Raw genomic sequence first — 19,730 nt, 5'->3', positions numbered from 1 at the left:
TTAATTATGTTTTAGTGTTATTGCTGATAGCAAGCGGTCATGCATGGAGTCGGAAGGTTGCCTTCCGATGCCGGAATTGATTGGAGACGGCAAATTTGACCACATCGGTAGTAGCAGCTAACGTGGGACACTAGTGACCGTAAGCTGAACTGCAGTAATTAACTATTTCGTGGAATCCATTTCCATACATTATTGTTAAATGGTGAATATGGCTATTGTTTAGGTTTAAACTAGGTCAGTGAAACACTTTTATCATGTTTTTTTTTTGCACAAGTTTTTCTCAGGATATATTTCTTGAATAAATTAATTTTAACTGAAGTAAATCCAATTTATTGAACTTTTATTTCGCACCTATATTGACAAATACACAAAATAATTTAAATACGCGTAGTCAACAAGTGAAAACCCAAATATTACGAACATTCGCTATTCGCCGCTAGAGGACGCTATTACGCGCTAGCGAAGGTACGACTACAGGGCGACTCAATTGGGTTTAATATTTGAATTATAATAATTGATGTAGTAAAGCAAAAGTTTTGTAGTAAAAATGAAATTTTAAATTTTATAATATTACAGTTAAACAAAATGTAATCCACAACACATCCAGTTTGATGAAGGAATAGTTAGAATACAACAAACGAAGACTCTTAATATTCCTCAACCAGTAATTTTCGTGCTAATCCGCTGAAAACATTTTACAAATGTCTAATACACCGCTCATGGTCTATCCACCTACACTAAAAGCGGTATATTTCACTTTTCATGTAAAATAATACACAGATACCAAGGCGAGGTAGAGCTTTCTGTTGTCTACCGGATTTAAACGAAATCCTCGCCTCATTATAGCCGAAAGACACTCCGTAAACTTTCTGTGCATGATGCACCCGGATGAATCCAGCCCATGAAACGTATGATGACACTCTACCGAAATTGTTTAACACTCACCACCGCCGGCCATCGTCTGACGGATGGCTGATGTCGTGTCCGGCTCCCAGGCGAATAAATCAAAACCCAAAGACAGTGTAAACTGGACGCACGAACCGCGCGTGGTTGTGAACCCGAGCCCTCCGGCCGGCAGCTGTTTATCAGAGCAAACACAACCAGATAAACCCGGAGAGCACCCAAAAGAAGATGGGACAGCATCGTCCACAGCGTTCAGTGACAGTGTGTAGCCCGCGAGCGCGCGTCAGGATAGCCGAGCAGGCCGAGCTCATTACCGTGTGACAATCCGTGCGATGGGGCGTGTGGGTGTGCTGCGGCAATATATGGCCACCGTTTTAGGTAGTTAGCAACTGAAAGCAAGTATATCGGGCACCCCATCCCGGTTCCAGGATATGACAGGAACAATTTGTGATTTAATGGGCTGTGTAATGTGCCATATACGACTCATGTTTCGGGAACCGGTATGAATTGAAATCGGTGCATTTTGAAGCCAGTGCGCTATTTTGAAAGTGCACATGGAGAGTGCTATAAATTTTGCACAGCCGTCAAAAGTCGTCGTGGCAAATGGTGCTATTTAGGGCGAGTGGTGTAAAATAGCTGTGCAAATTTAGCCTTAAAAATAATACACTAGTTCTGTGATACGAGTCTTCTGTGATAAACAGTCATTTGAATCATGAATTGACTCATGAAAACATTAGTGAATCTTTGAAAAATCTGAAGTACTTCTAGATTACATCAATATAGAGCAATTTAACTAAACGTCTTGTAACACATTTTCAAAAACACGAATTTTGTGTTACTAGTTCACAAATGTTCAAAGATCTCCCCATTTTGGTTAATCGTTATGAATTTTTTAGATATTCATGAAAGTTAATTGTAAAGGTCCTGGTCAAGGTCCATGCATCTGAATAAGATATTCCCAACGCTACAAAATAGTACATTTTTACTATTTAATACTAGTAAACACAAACCAGAAAGCGTAGATAAAACCCTTCCTTTAAAACCAATCTACATTATTCATACGATAGAGAAAGATTTCATTAAAGATACCTCCTTTTAACGAGCTGCCTTGTTTTGCATCAGCCTCTTAAGCACGGACAGAAAAAAACACCTCGCTGCATCCCTGCAGCAAAGAGGGTATAAATAAACCAATTTGCTTACTTATGCATCGTTTAATATCAGTGGTACCCGATCTCCGTAGCAAAACCCGGATAAAAGTTTCATAAAGCACATACACGGCAAGTGCAAGTTGCAGTTTGCCATCCGCCTGGACTAATAGTAATGCCGGAAAGCATCATGCACTACGTACACAAAAGTGGAAAACATTTCCTCTGCCCGTGCTTACGGATCGACCCTGAATGTGTGTATGTGTGTGTGATTGCTACTGGCAGCTTTTGCCGAGCACGAGATGCATTTGATTGAAGCTGTTTGGCTTCAAGTCCAGGGATTGATTTGCATTTTAATTATTTATCCTGAACGCTCCCTTGGAAGCCTTGGCAATTGGAAGATATGTCCATTTTTTTGGAGGAGTACTCAAAACCAGGCAACACACACAGTGGATCTTCTTCGTACAAATGATTGTTCATCCGCAAAGTGTGCATATGTTTGGTAGTGGAAGCTTTCGCCTCTCGTCCGTTGCTAGGTAACATGACATTGAGTGAGAGACACGGTCACAAACAGTAAATTAATGCTTGATAAGTTGTTGTCTACGCCATTGTTTGTTGACTCTCTACCCGAGCATCTTCTCCTTTATAGCTGCCGTGTTTAAAGAACTTATCGTGTCCTCTTTACCTTCTCGTCGCAGTGAATCTACTCGGTGTTAGCTATGGTATGATCAGTGGATGGTCTTCAGCTGCACTGCCCACACTCCAGGCGCCTACCGAAAGTCTGCTCGAGTATGGCGCCATCACGCAGTACCAAGCGTCCTGGATCGGTGGAGCACTCTGTCTCGGCGGTATCGTTGGCACGCTCGTTGGCGGTACGATGGTGGCACAGATCGGGCGAAAGTGGACGGCCTGGGTAGCTGGCATACCGTTGGTGGTGTGCTGGATGCTGGTCATCGTAGCCGATCATCCGAGCTATCTGATGGGCGCTCGTTTTCTCGGCGGTCTTGCGGGTGGCATAGAGTTTGTCGTAACGCCACTCTACGTATCGGAGATAGCGTGCACAAGGTAGGGGATTGGAAATTATATTCCCGTTGAAGGGAAATTGGATAAATATGTTCGTCTTATCGGGGGGAATTAAATCATAACTTTCTGCATTTTTTTTCTCCTGTTTCTTCTCTCCCTACAGCCATCGAGGCACTCTATCCTCCTTGCTAATTCTGGCCTGTTGTGTCGGTGTGGAGTTAGCATATCTCGCTGGTGCTTTCCTGCATTATCACACCATCCCATGGGTTTCCGTCGGTATTCCGCTCTTCTTTCTCGGAAGCTTTTGTTTCCTGCCCGAAACACCTTCACACCTTGCCAGGATGCAAAAGCTTGAGGTAAGCTTATTAACTCACTTCCGCCGTAGCCGGGTGATTCATCCATCTTTCTCATCTCCGTTGCTATCTCTTCAGGCTGCCGAACAGTCGTTACGCTTCTTTCGTGGCATCCGGTCGGAAAAGGATACGGCCGGGGAGGACGAATACATCCGTGAACTTCAACTGCTGCAACGCATGCATTCTGGCCAAACCTTGGCAAAGGATCCTACCGGCGTGCTATCATGGAGCGATTTCAGTTAAAATTCCCAATATCCTATTTCTGTGCTTTTTTCCTTCTCGTTCTCTCTTGCTTTCTCTTTTTTATGCTTATACTGCCTCAACCGGATATTAAAACTAGGTTTCCGTTTTTCTTGCTCAAAACTTGCATTCCCCCATTTTAGTGAGCAGACATGCCCGACGCGCTATGCTGATCTGCGTGACACTGATGGCGCTAAATCAGTTTTGCGGTTGCTTCTACATGATGAACTATGCACAGTCGGTGTTTGCCGAGTCCGGTTCGGTGCTTAGTGTGCCGGCCAGCCTATCCGTGATTGTGGTCGGTTTGATTCAGCTCATCGGATGCTACGTCTGCACACTGCTAGTTGACCGTATTGGGCGAAAGGTATGTAGATCCAATGTGTCCCATCTTCCTGAAGGGGGCGAGTCATGTTCGTTCCTTATCCTGGGAAGAAATGATGATGCTAGTCCCAAAAGCAATTTCTAGTATTTTTGTTTCATTCTCAACCGATCCCCAAAAACCCCTGCCAGATACTGCTACTTATCTCGTCCGTCGGTTTAACGCTCGGACAGAGTGTCTTTGCTGCCTATTGTTACGGTCAGCAGATGGGCTACGATCTGACGGCGTTCGGTTGGTTGCCGTTGGTATGCTTTTCCGTTATCGTTTTTATTGGCACGGTCGGTCTCGGTACGATGCCGTTTGTCGTGCTGGCAGAAATCATGCCACAGCAGGTATGATGTATAGGGGATGGCGTTGCCTCGCAATTGTTCATTGAATTTCGTTTGTATTTTCACACGAATTGATTACCTTCCAGATCAAAGGTTTCGCTACGACCTTTTGCATGGCGATCAACTGGACATTTGCGTTCATCGCGTTAAAGGTGAAGATAAGCTATTCTTGCTTAAAAATTAATACATTACTTAATTATTTTTTTCTCCTTTTACAGTACTTCTCTACATTGAGCATTCTATTAGGCATGTACGGCATATTGATGTTTTTTGCCATTAGCTCCCTCATCGGTACGCTGTTCGTGTTGCTTTGTATGCCGGAAACAAAAGGAAAAACCTTTCAAGAAATTCAATACATGATGGAAAAATAGACAAACAAAAACCGGTGCGACAAAAAACCACAAAAGTTGTAAATATAATTCGTAATATTTACCGCCGTAACACTAAACAAACTCGTAAAAGTGAATGAAAACATAAACATTTCGTGTAATAGATTTTTAGCTTTAAAGAGCTCACATAAAAGAAACAATTTCAGCAAAGACTTTATGCACTTTGTCCACCACACGGATGGTTCGCCGTAACACGTTTCAACATTTCGTTAATTACCATTTGATGCGTTTCTGCTGTTTCATCGCCTGGAGGGCAAGTGAGAAAAAATGGGCATTATTTTACCAGCGCCCGTACACCGTCTTACAACAAATTCATTGTCCGGTAATGAGTACTTAATTCGCTTAAAGCCCACGACCGCTTGGGACACGTGATACGAATGGTGATTCGCACGACGGAAAGGCTTGCGTAGTGTAGCACAATGGGTGTCGTATTTCAATTGTAGTTTACTTCCTCTATCAGCGAGCAGGTAAAATTGCTCATTCGGTACAATGTTACAAGATAAATTGAAAGTAAACTAAACTTTTTATATTGTAATGATTTGTAGCTAAACAATATTCAAGCAATAAAGTAAAAAGGTTCTCCACTGGCCATAGCTAACAATGTAGCAGTAGTGAGCTTTGTAATGCTTTCCATTAAGTACTGCCCGGCGTCATTCGGCACGCCTTATACTGCGAAGACAAGGTCCAAACATTGACAGGGGCTTAAGGGCAACAGATTGTAGTGATAAATACGTGATACTGTTGGCAATTGAGCTTTCATTTTCTCGTTGGAATAATTTCGCACTTTCGACCAGCAGCTGGCAATGAACGACCATCCGCCTCCATCGACCCAAGGTTGAGCCGAAGTATTTTTGAGAAAAAAAATTACAACCAAAGAAATTGTTTTTACTTTATTATTCCTTTTCTTCTTTTCAGCAAAAGAGCAATTACCGTGTCTGCCTTTTAGTCTTGCGCATCATGGAGATCATTTTCTTCGCTTGCAACTGTAGCTTTATCGGCGAACGTCACGTTGCCGGTGACAACCGAACGAAAGAAAAAAAAAGTAAACCACTTACAAATTCTTCATATTTTAGTCAAATCGAATCGCTAGAAGACGACGGAATATACGATGGTAGGGTAACTTTTGTTACGTTACTTTCTGCCTGCTCACCGTACGTACACATGTGTGTCATATTGTGTTTTGCCCTACGTTCAACGAACGGACGAAAGCAAAATGGGACCAAAAACGAGGCCAACCGACGATGACCGGCTGATGTTGACGACCGCAGCAAGCAAAAATCACAAGCGGGTCACTTTGGCGCACATTTTCGAAGCACATTAGGAAAGGGTGACTTTAAGGGTAAAACCCCGGGCACCGTTCAAAACGGAGAAAATGCTTTTTGTTCTTTCTCTATCATGATCTTCCCCATGCACGAGGGATGAGCGTCCAAACAAAATGTGCGAGTTACGTGCGAGAGATGCGAATGGAAATGCGCATGCGTTTTTTCTGCAAGTAACTCATTACCTCGTTCACTTTCGTTTATTAATTTGAAAATGGTTTATTTGTGTGTAATAAAATAAGTCTTTTAATTTTATTTTATCATAACTTCTTTTTTATATTGGTAATATGCCAACTTTACCTTCAAACAGGAAAAACATGTTTTAACATTTTCATCGTCGGACACAATCGAACACTCCCTTAGTGGTTTATTTAAACGTGTACACTCGCAAACACATTTCACGTACGGTGCCACTCACGAACTGTCAAATGTGAAAGAAAATCGTTTACAAGTCCTGTACTTCCAACCAAAAACAATCCACACCAGACAAACGTAAACATTCGTCTGCATTATCTGTTAGTGAAAGTTCTGTTATAGTTTTCGGGATGCTGTAAACAATGCAATCGATGGCCCAAAACAATTGCAAAACAGTTTGTCCGCCTAAAGGCGCACAGAATTAACGAAAAAACAGTGTAGTGCGTTAGAGAAAAGCGTTAAAAATGCTCTTTGCTACATACAGTAAACCATGTTCGATGGTGTGTGCGTACAGAGTGAGACAGCAAGATGTAATATAGAGCAACGCATCTTGAAGGTAAGTGCACGCAAGGATGGGTAATGAATTCCGTGTCCTAGTTTTGGCTGCATGCCAACAGTTGCTTCCAGACGTCATAAATTACAGACAAAACAACAAAAGAAAAATACATCACCAAACAAAGCTTGTGCGGTGGTTTGGTGGAAGCTTTTCTGCTTTTGTTAATGTTTTTGTTATGAGATAAGAAATATTTGTCATCTGTTTTAAACATTGCTACCAATTTATTTCTTACCATTACACAATCCTCTATTCATCGTCTAATGTTATCACATCGGTACCACGAGAAGGTGTACGAAGGAAGACAAAAGTATGCAAATTTGTATTGATGATTATTAGTTTTGTCAGTTCCACCGATTCCGACCCGATTGGTCTGGCAATTGGTTGGGGTTGAGTTAAAATGTTGCAAACATATGACACCCCGACGATGGGTCTTTTATTGGAAACCATTCGCTGACATTAGGTCGTCTACCATATCGTTCCCCTACTACTACCCTTCCCCCCCTAGGGGAACTCACCAGTGACGCCCGTCTGCTGCAATACGACCAGCTGCAAGTGCATTCTATTTTCGATTGACTGAACTGAACTGATGCCTCACAGACACTGTGCATTCGGATGGCAATGGCTCGTACCCGAATAGACCACACCCGTGTTTCCAGGTTTTGTTGCGAGGCAAACATTTTTATGTTTTCGATACGTGATTTCACCAGACCGTGGCTGCAACGATGCAACTATCGTCGATGGTATGTGTAGATGCCCCCGTGCGTGTGTGCATCGATCATCAGAATTATCGGAACGGCACAATGAACGAATTCAACCCGTTTTGATGATCGAACATTAGAGACGGAGACAATTCTTGAGACCTGAGGGACAGCAGACGATTTGGTTTCGTTTTTCTAACGATATTCTAATTGCCGGTGATTGAATTGATAAGCCACAAATTGTCCCTCCAGACGGGTGACAGCGTTAAATTTAAAACTGTGATTGAACGGTCGGAAGATTTGAATGTGCGAAAAGGGCAATGTCGATTAGGTTACGTTGTGTAATAGCTTAGAATCTGCTTTAGACAAAAACACAAATAATTTGTTGAGAAAGAAAATTATTTAAAAAAAAAACTCTGAAAAATGATTGAATTAAAAAGCATAGAGCAATCATCTTTTAAACCCATCTCATTAAGGTGCAGAATGCTATCATACAATTAATTAATTTCCCTTTCCTCTTTCATCACTGTTCCTAATCAAATATTGAATGACAGTGATTTATTTGTTTCTTAAACCATCTAGCATAACAATTGCAAGCTATAAATGATCGTTTTTTTACTAAATGCACTAGAAAGAAATAAAAACAGTACACACTGAAGACAATCAGAAGACATGAGCAATTTAATTAGATGGTTGTTTTTTTTTTTATTTTAGCTCATTATTTCTACTCAACGGTTGATCAACTGGAACGATCGCACAACCTGGGCGTAGTTGCATTTCGGCTGTAGATTAAATATTCTCAATTAATCCACCAACCGTCTTTACCATTATCGGTTCCGGTCGACATGAAAAACAACCAAAAACCAATACGACGAACACCCTGATTATGGTTGGATTGGGGAATTCTTGTTCGGAATACACAATGTACGGCATTGTATCAAAACGAACTTAAGAACTTTAAAAAAGGGAAAAACCGCACCCGTGCTTTATTTCACTTTGCTCGTTTTTGTAAATGTTGTCATTTTGTGTTGATAAGTTTGACGAAAACAAACACACTGAGTTCGATTAATGGATTCTTTCAATGATCATTCATACATATTGCAAAACGAACTACGTTTTGCGGTAAATATTTTGAAGATTATTAGTGAAATAGACAAAAAAAATCGTATGGCGATGTTGTAAAGCGGTACCGCTTTGATTGTGGAAAGCAATGAAGATTTAGACCACAATCGGCTTCCGGTGCGCAACAGCTAAATGGGGGTTTCTCTGATTTTTTGGGAAATTATAAACTGGAAGCTAAGATGGAAGGGAGCTTACCAACAGGCAAAATAAACAACTACAAAATAACAAAACAAAAACAATTAATTTCAGTTAAATAAATCATTAAAAAAATTAGGAAGAAAGTTCGCAGGCATTTTCTCAAAACAATGTTTAGCAAAATGGTGTCCAAAATTTTTTTTTAAATTCCAATGTGTAACTGGTACCAATGCGTATGAAAGGGAAAGTACGACCATCCTCCATATCATACGCACCCTATCACATATCACTCTGTTATCACCATTTACAGTGACTGAATTATTACCCTAGTTCTTCATTCACCTCCCTTGTTACAGATCGCCCACCCCATCACGATGGGTGGTGGAAGAACGCATTGCCGATGACGTCACAGCAGTAATACCACAACACTTCACGCGTCGCTGTGACTTCTCCACGTTCACTTTTCATCATGATAGATGCTGGCTAGAGCGAACAAAGTTTCTCCCCAAAAACCCACCCGGCCGCACTTCTGCTCGATCTAGTATCCACCGCCTCCCCCACAACAAAACTACCCCCCCGGAACCCACCCCTCGTACTGTGCAGTAAAATGCCCGCCGTGAGTTACTTTGTCTACTGTGCGGCAACACAACCGGAGCGACTCCATCATCGCCATCATCATCCACACGGTACGATTCTCCACGATTCTCGTCGCTCTCGCAGCGTCGAGCTCTCTTCACGCCCGTCACTATCGCACGCTCCAGCCACACACAAAAAAACGTGCGTGTATGTTGCGTATGAGCACGCGAGAGCCGTGAACGGAAACGCGAGAGAAACCGCGCAATTGTCCGTGTAAGCGGCGGCGCGCGCGCGCGCGCCCGTGTAAGGCCGCGTGTGTGTACTTGGAGAAGAAATACACAAAGTGCCGCTGAGCTGCGCAACCGAACCCGGTCCATATCGCATTCGTGGGTTGGCACAATTTTTTTCCTGCTTGCTTCAGTCCACGAGCGATAGAGAAACGGTGCGGATATAGAGCTGGTCGTCGTCGCGGTTACGTTTTTGGGACGTTGTGCGTCGCGTAATCCCCGAAAGAGAGTGAAACCAAAAGAAAAGTGCAAGTTCGAACAGAAGGAAAATCGATCAGTAGCAGTGGTGCAGGAAACGTGTGGTGTTGTGTACGTTTCTCCCAACAAAGAAATAAAAAACCAACTGTCGATCTGCCACGATCGAGAAGTGATCGACGAAACCGCACTAAACAGCAACAATGTGCTCAACCAATCAACCACCGTAAGCGAGGGTGGGAGGTTTAGTTCGAGTTCGGATGAGAGAAATAAAACAAACTAATGTAGTAAACGCAACGCACACGAACAACGGAAAAAATACATTCGCCCCCGGGGTGGGTTCCTTACGCTGGGTTTTTGGTGTTTATGATCGTCATGCCGTGTCAGTGTTGCTTTACACGTTTTGCTTAGCACAGAACAGACACGAAAAATAATCGCGTTGCATTCGGGCCGCGACTTGATCATCCCGCAGCTGTAAGCTGCCCGCCAGATAGTGTGGCGTAAAACGTAAACAAAAAACAACCTTCCAAACACTCTCACACACACAAACACACACACGTGCAAGTGATACGGGAAGATGACGGAGGTGGTAAATAATGTTACAACAAAACATCAGCGAGAGGAGCAAAAAAAGCACACCACACATCATCTTCATTAGCCGCAGCAGCGGGCAAGATTATCAGCAATAGCAGCAGTCTCGGGCCGTATCAACTGAAGCATCCAGGCAGAGACGCAAACGCGGGAGTTACCGCGGGTAATTCGGTGCCGGGAGCAAAGGAACCGGCGAAGGAAACGGTGGGCCTGTGGGCCTACATTTGTCCCTGCACGGTCGCGTACGATCGCAGTCGGCATCCGTCCTTCGAGCGGCCACGATCGCGAAAACCGAAAGGAATCGTAAACGAACAGCACCGTTTGCTGGTGGCGTGTGTAGAAGTTCATTTTTTCCTTAGACATTCAGCACAATACATCCATCGGGTACGTATGGTGTTGCGTACACGCAAGTGAAAAACACAAGGATAAAGGGGAAAAAACAAATAAAAGTAACAATTAAAACATACACGCAATCAAAACGCAGTGTTGTCGTGAACGTGACTGTACAAGCGAGAGTGTGTTACAAGCCGGCAGCAAAACACTCAGGCTGTAAGCGATCGCGAGCGGCAAAACGCGAGTGACCGGCGAGTGAGTGAATCGAGATTATTTACCCATTTCCGTTTGTGTCCTCAGCAAAACGTTAATGGCCGGTTGGTGCTCGTGACGGGTGGTGTACAAACTGCAAACTCCGTGCGTGCATCCGTGCGTGACGGTATATAAAACGCAACAAAAAAATATCGTCCTTACCGAGCGGGCGGGAAACAAAACCGGACGATCGTTGTGAGCTGTCAAACGATTTGGCTCTCTCACTGGCCCTCTCACCAGCCAGCCAGCTCACATTGGGCTTCGCGGTGAGCATTACAGCGCAGACCGACCGACCGACCGCGGCCGACGCAATTCCGTGGGTCGTGTACCAGTGCGTCGCCTTCATTGGCGACCAAGACTTACCGTCCTCAGTCTCGTTTTCAGACTCGGCGACCAAGGCGGCGAACGTTCGTTTGGCGCTCGCGTCCCGAAAACGCACAGAAGGCACAATTCATCGTACGGATGCTGAGAAGTGTGATAATTAAAAAAACTTATCAATTCTTTAAAACTATTCCGCCACCAACAACTTACTAATTGCACGCTAGTGAAGTGAAAGTGAAAGTGAAATTTTACTCCAAAGGAAAGAAGTTAGTTGTGTCTTCAGAACAAAAACCGCAACCAAACTGCACGCGTTCTTGGGCCGGTAAAACGTTTACATTGCTCCACGTGCGTGAGTGCAACCAGCGTTGAGGGTTGCAAACCCCCTTTTTGTGCATGTGCGTGCACGGACAGACGTTGCATAAGTTCGACTTTGCTTTGCCATCGGGCAAAACACAACCTCGCTCTCGTTTCTGGTTTTCCACCCTCAAATTAAAAAAATAAATAAAAATAAAACCAAAGCAAAAGGGCCACCTGGGTGGGTAAGTGGGGAGCCCTGCTGGTGGGAGATTGTTCCATCATCGTGTCGGATCGGTGCATCGGCTTTTTTTTTGTGTGTTGCGGCCACGCAAAAATAGCCCCAAAAAAAAAGCCGCGAATTGGTGTCAACCTGTGGCCCGCGCGCGCGCGGTTGTGTGAGAGTGTGTTCGATAGTGAAAGTGAGTTTTATTGTGGGAAGCTTCAAACTTCACCAAGTGAAGTTTGGAAAAAACCTCCGAAAATAATTTCCCCCCCGCCCATTCGGGGTTTTTTTTTTTGGGTGATTGCGTCTAAGCCAGTACTGCATTTTCTTGTTGCTGTTGCGTTCGTTGCATTTAGCAGAAGGACCGAGTTGTGCAGTGAGAGTGTATTCGGTAGGAATGTTGAGTGGAAACGTTCCTTTTGCTTGGTGTTTAACAAAAATTAGGAATTGAAGTGCCGGAAGGTGACCGGACGGGAGTGTAAAAAATAGAAGCCTAACGCACGATCGTGTAACTCTACTTTCATCGAAACCGACGTCAAAAAAAACGGCACAAAAATGGTCGCGAAAGGTGTCCGAAATCAGTATCTAGCAACGTACTGTGGTAAGTTTCTAATATTTGTTTTTTTTTAATACATTTTCAATTAAAATAAATTAATATGGACTTTAAAATGTTTAAATTATTAAATGTTAAATTAGATGACTTCAAAGTTAGTCTCAGCCTCAAATTATCGTACAAATAGTTGTGCTCTGCCCTCAGGCAAAACAAACCAGAATGCGTGCGCATTAAGTTACGCCAGTCTAATGTTCTAGATTGGAACCACTTTCGGTTTTCACTCGCACTTTCATTCATCTGGCAACTCTCCCTTTTTTGCGTTTTTGCATCATCGTCGATCGCAACGAAATAGGTCGCCTAGCGATGAAGCCAACACACTCACCCTTCCTCCCTCTTGTCCATCACCCTCAAATGGCCCATACTCGTTTCATGCTTCTATTTAGGCGATAGTTCAATGAAGCTTTCCATCGATATTGAAATGCGTTCGAATCGATGGTTCGATTGCTTCGATCATTGAAATTGATCAACGCCGCATGACGATTGCTTCGTTGACAAGCAGTGTCAAACGCATGAATGGGTACGGCCAAACTAGCATGATCGTGATCAGTTACGTAGAGTTCTATTTGTTGTGGAGTGGGACAACATTTGTCACCACAATCGCTCACTGTAACATGCGCACGCACTTAACGCACTCCGCGCTTATTGATATCAACGACCGAAGAGTCTGAAAAAGAAGAGAGAGGAAGAAACAGTCCACAACGGCTAACAGCTAATGGCACTCGGTTAATGAAGTACTCCGCTGAAGGATAGGCGGTTGTTATAGTAGCTTAACACGAAAATTGATGAAGAACATACATTGCCAACGTACGGCTGGAAGTGCGAGAACGGTCAATAATTCACTTAATTTAAGCTACCAAAAACCACATCGCACGCACACTTGAACAAACCAGTAAAACTGTCATTAATTTGTGCGTGCGTAAGGCAGACGTTCCGGGGCGAGAATGTCAACCATTGCTTCACATCCTACTGGTGCTTAAATTTATGTCCCAATTTTTTTTTAATTTGTTCTAACTATTATTTTTGAGACCAATATTCTACAAGAATAATTTTGTAACAATCGATAGGGAGCAGATCGGTTTACGGTCATTTAGAGCATCTCGATCGAACGATCTCGCACACGAAATGCATACGCGAAGGTGCGTCGTCTTTATAGCAAAACCCCTAATGCGCTGCAAACAAGACACAAGTTCTTAAAACCAACAACACCAGACACGCTTGGTAGGCCGGGGACGTTAAGATTGAAAAGCGACAAATAAAATTGAAACAGGTTTTACAGAAACTCACCTACATGAGCACCCTTGCGCACCCGGATCGTCAGTGGAATATATATGAAGATATAAATAAAATCGTACGAGCACATATGTGAGCCAGAACTGGAAGTGTGGGACTGTGTTATGGGACGGTGTCAGGAGAAGGATTTCGAAGGTATAACTTGCTATGGTACCGATGTTGGTGTATGTGTCTTATATCTCAAATTATACACAGATCTCGTCCTTGTTGGAACGCTAAACAATTAAGAAGAGATATGCACTAATAAGCTATAAAGAAGGCAATTTTTGATATTTTTAAAACGATTATTACTCTTCTTATTTCTTTGAGTATATTTTTACGATAAAGTCTACACATTCAAGACTATTTGGAAAAATATGTTGAACATACATCGAAATTTTTATGCCTGTATTCCTTTTCTGGAAGAATTTGGAAAAAAACATGTTTGCAGTACCCAATGGTAATTTGTTAAATATCATCCAAGACCCAACATTTGAAAATCTTATGAAAGAAGATATGGAAGAATCTTGTCAAATACTGACAAACGGTGTAAAAAAATAGTTAAATAATAATCAAAGTCTATCAGTTAGCAATTCTTCAAGAAATTCTACATTCTAATATACAAAAGCTTGTTGATCGTTCATTTGTTAGATCCTTACCGATATAAATGCGATTAAATATCGAAGATCAAATTATAAATAGTAAACATTTTGATTAAAAAGCAAACAGATCAAATTTCAACATTTTGTCATGTACGGATCGACAATCTTGAACGCTTGCTGTCAATTTTCCTCGTACGGAACGTTGCATTATGCACCCATTCACAATGTCCACAAATCAGCAACGATCAGCTCCCGTTGCATTTCCGATTCCCTTGAAACTAAGGTGTCAGCTTACACAAGGGCACAGCCTCGAACCCTTCGGCAGAGACCCGATATCCAAAAAGCGCCAAATGGCGCTGTACCGTTGCCATTCAAACTAAAATGCAAGTTCAAACCAAAAAAAAAAAAGGGAGAAAGAAAATTACCTCGACCAATCGAAGCCAAGAGGGATCGAACGGACCATATTCTGGGTAAACAAAAACTGCGAATCCCAGCCCGGGTTTCTTACCACTTTTCCAGGAAGCGCACCTACTGGACATGCAGCAATGATGCGTAATTGCGCCACGGCGCTTCAAATAACGCAAGAAAAAAATTACACGATCGAAAACGCTTTTTTAAGAAGGCACGGTGGGACGAGGGAGAGGAGAAGCGGGCTGGTTAACGGGGGAGACATTCCCGTAACGAACCGACTACGGCCGGGTGAACGGGTATCAATTTTCTGTCATATCACCAAATACACTTTCGGGTGCAACGCGCATGCCGCAAGCAATTGCCGCACTCGATCGTACCGTTTGGTGGGGTTTGGATATTGGATGGAAGGGATGCGATAGGAGTAGGGATGCACATTCAACGAAGAAAATGTGCACCCTGTACTTTGGGTAATGTGTACCTTTTTTTTCTTCTTGCTGCTCTGTCATACTGGAAGGTGGCATGTCTCAAATAATGCTTTACAGACACACACACACACACACACACACTTTCATACTGCAGGTGCATTAAGTTACACCCTAGAGGGGGTAAATTTTGGAAAACATTTTTTACCCCCCACAAACACACACCCCTACTTACACACCAACCACTAACCGCACTATGCATACTAACGACGGTGAAGGTGAAGCTAATTTTGTGTTCCTGTTGGCGAATTGAACAATTTTTTTGGAGCATTTTTTTTTTGTTTCTTTAAATCAATGTAAACAACATTCGGTAGCCGTTTTTACAACCGATCACGTAATAATCGAACACATTTTGGTACGCAATTGTTTTGGAATGTTTTTGGGCAGCGTAGGAAGAAGAAAACCGCGAACAATACATCGATAAGAAAGACAGTCGAAGGAATGCAAATGATGTTAAAATTACGATTTATACACAGTTTACCTTCGTGACGGTAATACAGCAAGAAAACGAAAGTCTTCAACGAGTGCAAGTTAACGAATAAAAAGAAGGAAGAGAGAGAGTCAAGTAAAATAGAAGACTAGACTATTACACTTGCTCAAATGGTGGTAAATAAAAACAACCAAAAAATCAATCATTCGAATGTAATAGCCAAGTGTGGAAGCAATATGAGCAAGCAAACTAAAAAAGTAAAAAGGTTCACACATACACAAGATGTTACCAATGGTGGTAATTGCCACACGTGTATAACAGAAAAACAAAACAAAAAAAAAACCACAACAAGCTACACCAGCAATGAGGGAGCAGAAGAAGCGAGATAACAACAACGCAAACAGCAACATAGATCGCCGGGACGGTGTGCGGAAGAAACGACAAATAAATAACAGATAAATCCCCTAGAAATAGGCTAAATTGCCTTTGGGTCATGGCACGGTTGATCCCACCACCTGGATTTGAAGGTCAGAAAGTGAAGGAAGCGAAATAGAAAGGAAAAGCGAACTAGAGAAAAGCGAACCCGGCCGGTCGGACGGCATGCAAAGAGCGATCGTGGAAAGCGAACGATCATCATCGCGATCATCGCGCGTCATGATCATCGCCGACTCCTCCGTCATCCACCGTGGACCGTCGTCGACCGAGCCCTTTTGCGCAAAGTGTGTGCGCCTCACAGCATCACACGAAGCGCACGGGAAGGTCGAGCGCAGCGGGAGGATAGGAGAGAGGAAAAAAAGTACAATTTAAAAGACGAGAAATAAGAGAAGATGCGAGAAGAGGGAGGAAAAAAAAGCATAACAAATAAAGATACGCACGAACGGGGTAGAAAGAAGGGGCAAGCAAAACGAAACAAACAGCGACTGACGAAAGCAAAAGCAAAACACCGTGACTCGCGGATAGCGAAAGGAAACACGGTGCGCCAAGGGAGGACGGAAGAGGACGGCACTTAACACACAGATGAGAGCAGTAGAAAAAGCGAGATGCGTATAAAAGAGATTCGTGGTTGGGGAACGGGGGCGAAGCAGGAAGTGGTGGACGAACGGTGCAAGAAGGAAATCAAAAGGAGTATGTGCTCATACGCATAAATGTATATGAAATCGTTAAGAAGGAAGACGACCAAGGTAGGAAGTGTTGAATGGATAGCAGGCGGTCAACCCTCCCACCCTCCCTTCCGGCTACCTTACCCCTTACGCTACGGATCCATGTGGAGAAGGAAATCGAAAGCAGCTAGAGGATATGGAAGTCATAAGATCGAAACAATCATCATTTGATCAGCAATCGTCATCTATTCTGTTTTTTGTTGTTGTGTGTAACCTGTCCGTCTTTACACCACCTTCGTATGGCTGCTCTATCTCTATCCACATGGTTTTTGATGGCCATTCGAGTGAGGAAGCAAATACTCGCGGATGGGTTTAATTATTTCGTTTAGCCGCGGTGGAATTGCTTCCGTTCGGCGGTACCAATTGATGAGCGGTGAAGACCCATCGCCCCATTCGTTCCTACCTTCCGCTCACGGGCTTCAGGTACTACGGCAAACCGGAAAGGTCACGTGGTGATAGACAAATTTGGAGGTTTTGGAGCACCAACTGCAAGGCACTCGTACAAATTCTACAGCAATATCAGCCTGGTGCTAACACACCAAGATCCTAACGATTACCTTCAATGATGGATACACAAATTTCGCCAAAAGGCAAAACTTGTTTCTGTCTCGCACAACACACCGACACGATCGCAACCAGTTTCTTAAGCCGGGTGAGATCTAGAGGGATTCCAAATAAACAATCTTCTCGACCATCACTTCGGTGGTGGGGAGGGGGAGTGAGAAGCGCGAGGTTGAGGATTTTTGTGGGTGAGGGTGAGGTGCAGATATCCAGCCAGCCGTAGACTGGTTCCAACGATCAGATCATGGCAAAACGCAAGCAAACAAACAGAAAACCGGTAATTTCGACATCCACACCAATCGGTGCGGCATGATCCAATCTGCGGGGCTTGCGTTTATGCCACCTGAAGTTGGTAGATGTCTCCAGATTTCCGAAACCTACCACCTGACGACCATCAGCACCGGCTTCCTAAGGCCACACACACTCACCGCACTGCCAAAGGCGACATAAAGATTGCGAACGGGGCAGTCTACCTACACCAGACAGCTGGCCTCCATACATTGGAGCCGTTGAAATCGTTGGAGGCTCAATTAACCGAAAGTTAATATATTGCACTGTATCTCCATTGCACGTGTATTGGCGCGTCTAAGTGACTTGCAATCCCCTTTGGCAAAAGCGGTGAGTTTTAGTTTGAATGCCCTCCTAATTCTTCTCTTTTCTGTACATATCTACTACTTTCTGCGATATCACTCCACCATCTATCTCCAAGTACGATTTGGAGCAGTTTGGTGTAACCGTCTACATATCCACAGCCCGGCACTATTTACCATACAATCGATCTGTCAGTGTGTCCAGCGGGGCATCAGACTTCTTGTCCAAAGTCCACCAAGGAATCTCCAATATTCTCCCTATCCACTGCACGCCAACGACATATACCTGACCAAACCCCAGTAGATCTCGTTTTTCGACGTCTCCTTCACGGATCGCGACTTCGATCTGATTCAAAAAAAAAACCGACCGAACACAGAACTGCACTTTATTGGGTCAAAGTTAGTACTTTCAGTGCGCGAAACCCCGGCATTGGTCGGTAAGAAAGCGAACGTTTGCAACTGCAAGTCACAGGCACAAGGCAGACACTAGCAGGGAAGGAGTTGGGTTTAAGATTTGTGAAATCGGGCTGTAGATCGGTGGCTGCTGGGTCAAACTAGCCGCGACGACCATTTTTCGCCACATGCTCGATTTGCAACAGCGAAAACCCACGAACGGATACGTACGGGGAACCCGTTTTTTTTTCCACCCCGCACGCGACCTACTATTTCGACCGGGAAAGGTTCTCCTGCACTGCACCGGAACCTCCCCAAATGAAAAGGAACGTACGTAAAGGGTGTTTGTACCGTGTCGGCTCGGCTCGACCCGAATGTGCAACAAAACTTTTCCTTTTAGCTTACCACCGAATGTGGGCTAAGGTTCTGTGCGAAACCGGTGCACGCTGGTTTTCTCCCATCGCGCTGGAATGCGATCAACCGACGACATCGAGGATCAACCTCCTACGTTTGTGCAAGTCTAATGTCCTGCTGCTGTACACCCAAAAATAACCTTTCGTGGTAATATAATGCAATTATTCATACATCACGCACGCTGTGAACATGAATTATTAGGCTACTGATTGGGCAATCAGTAGCGATCGGTCTGTATCACACTACAGTACGTTAGGAACTTACGTATATTATTGCCAACCTCTGAGCAAACCAGGGAACCACCGGCATTTATATTGCAGCCCGCGTACACTGGTGTTAACCAACCGCACCGGGCGATATAATAAATAATGGTAATAAAGCACGAATAATAAAACAAATCTAAAAAAACCGAAACGGCATATAAATCGGACATCGGCTGATTGCGTTTTAATACAAGAATTATACAAGAAGCCCCCAACCTCGAACAGACCGGGCTACCGATGAGCTCCATAAATTTTTCACTGTCTCCTCCTTCGCTTCCCTTCCTCCACTATTACCCCCACACCACACTTTGTCTCATAAATATTCTCCTTTCGGTTTCGTTTCGCTGGTGTGGTGTGGCGGCTGTGCGCGAAAACTTTAAATCAAAATATAAAACCAACCAGCAGGAGAGGCTGGTTTCTTCGCCACCATATTGGGAGCTTTCCCTCCTTACGCTTTCCATTACCCTGCGCCCTCTCTCCTTCCCCTCCCCACCAGAACTACTCCACCAAAATACGGCTCATCGTCACATCGCACATGTGTACATAATGCTGCATACGCACATGTCTCCATCCACGTTTTTTGGTGTAGTGAGCTTCAACGCTTTCGGGTTGAAAGTTTCCAAACATTGTCCGACGCACACACACACCGTTCCTGCTCGGCATGCTGATTGGAAATTAAAT

At 43.7% G+C, this 19,730-nt stretch overlaps 2 protein-coding genes across 2 annotated transcripts in view; both read left to right on the top strand.

Moving 5' to 3' along the window:
- Positions 1-802: 802 nt before the first annotated feature.
- Positions 803-5,362, top strand: LOC125761559 (facilitated trehalose transporter Tret1-like). Its single transcript, XM_049422781.1, has 8 exons — positions 803-1,281; positions 2,747-3,113; positions 3,235-3,427; positions 3,503-3,662; positions 3,808-4,028; positions 4,175-4,375; positions 4,459-4,524; positions 4,591-5,362. Exons 1-8 carry the CDS (start codon positions 1,236-1,238, stop codon positions 4,741-4,743), a joined length of 1,407 nt encoding a protein of 468 aa, XP_049278738.1. The 5' UTR covers positions 803-1,235; the 3' UTR covers positions 4,744-5,362.
- Positions 5,363-6,503: 1,141 nt separating this feature from the next.
- The window catches only part of LOC125774998 (uncharacterized), a 32,665-nt gene continuing 19,438 nt past the window's right edge, over positions 6,504-19,730 (top strand). Inside the window, exons 1-2 of the mRNA XM_049445378.1 lie at positions 6,504-6,831; positions 9,143-12,462. Of these exons, the coding sequence (XP_049301335.1) occupies positions 12,417-12,462 (46 nt within the window). The 5' untranslated portion in view covers positions 6,504-6,831; positions 9,143-12,416. The remainder of the gene's footprint in view (positions 6,832-9,142; positions 12,463-19,730) is intronic.

The sequence above is a fragment of the Anopheles funestus genome, chromosome 2RL (assembly GCF_943734845.2).
Source record: "Anopheles funestus chromosome 2RL, idAnoFuneDA-416_04, whole genome shotgun sequence".
NCBI lineage: Eukaryota > Metazoa > Arthropoda > Insecta > Diptera > Culicidae > Anopheles > Anopheles funestus.
This window is presented reverse-complemented; position numbering and strand designations above follow the sequence as displayed.

What these genes read in the sequence shown, in the direction of transcription:
- LOC125761559 (XM_049422781.1), top strand. Translation starts at nt 1,236, where the DNA reads ATGGGGCGTGTGGGTGTGCTGCGGCAATATATGGCCACCGTTTTAG. An exon ending in TCGGAGATAGCGTGCACAAG is followed by an intron (nt 3,114 to 3,234) that starts GTAGGGGATTGG and finishes CTCTCCCTACAG; the next exon opens with CCATCGAGGCACTCTATCCT. An exon ending in TTGACCGTATTGGGCGAAAG is followed by an intron (nt 4,029 to 4,174) that starts GTATGTAGATCC and finishes AACCCCTGCCAG; the next exon opens with ATACTGCTACTTATCTCGTC.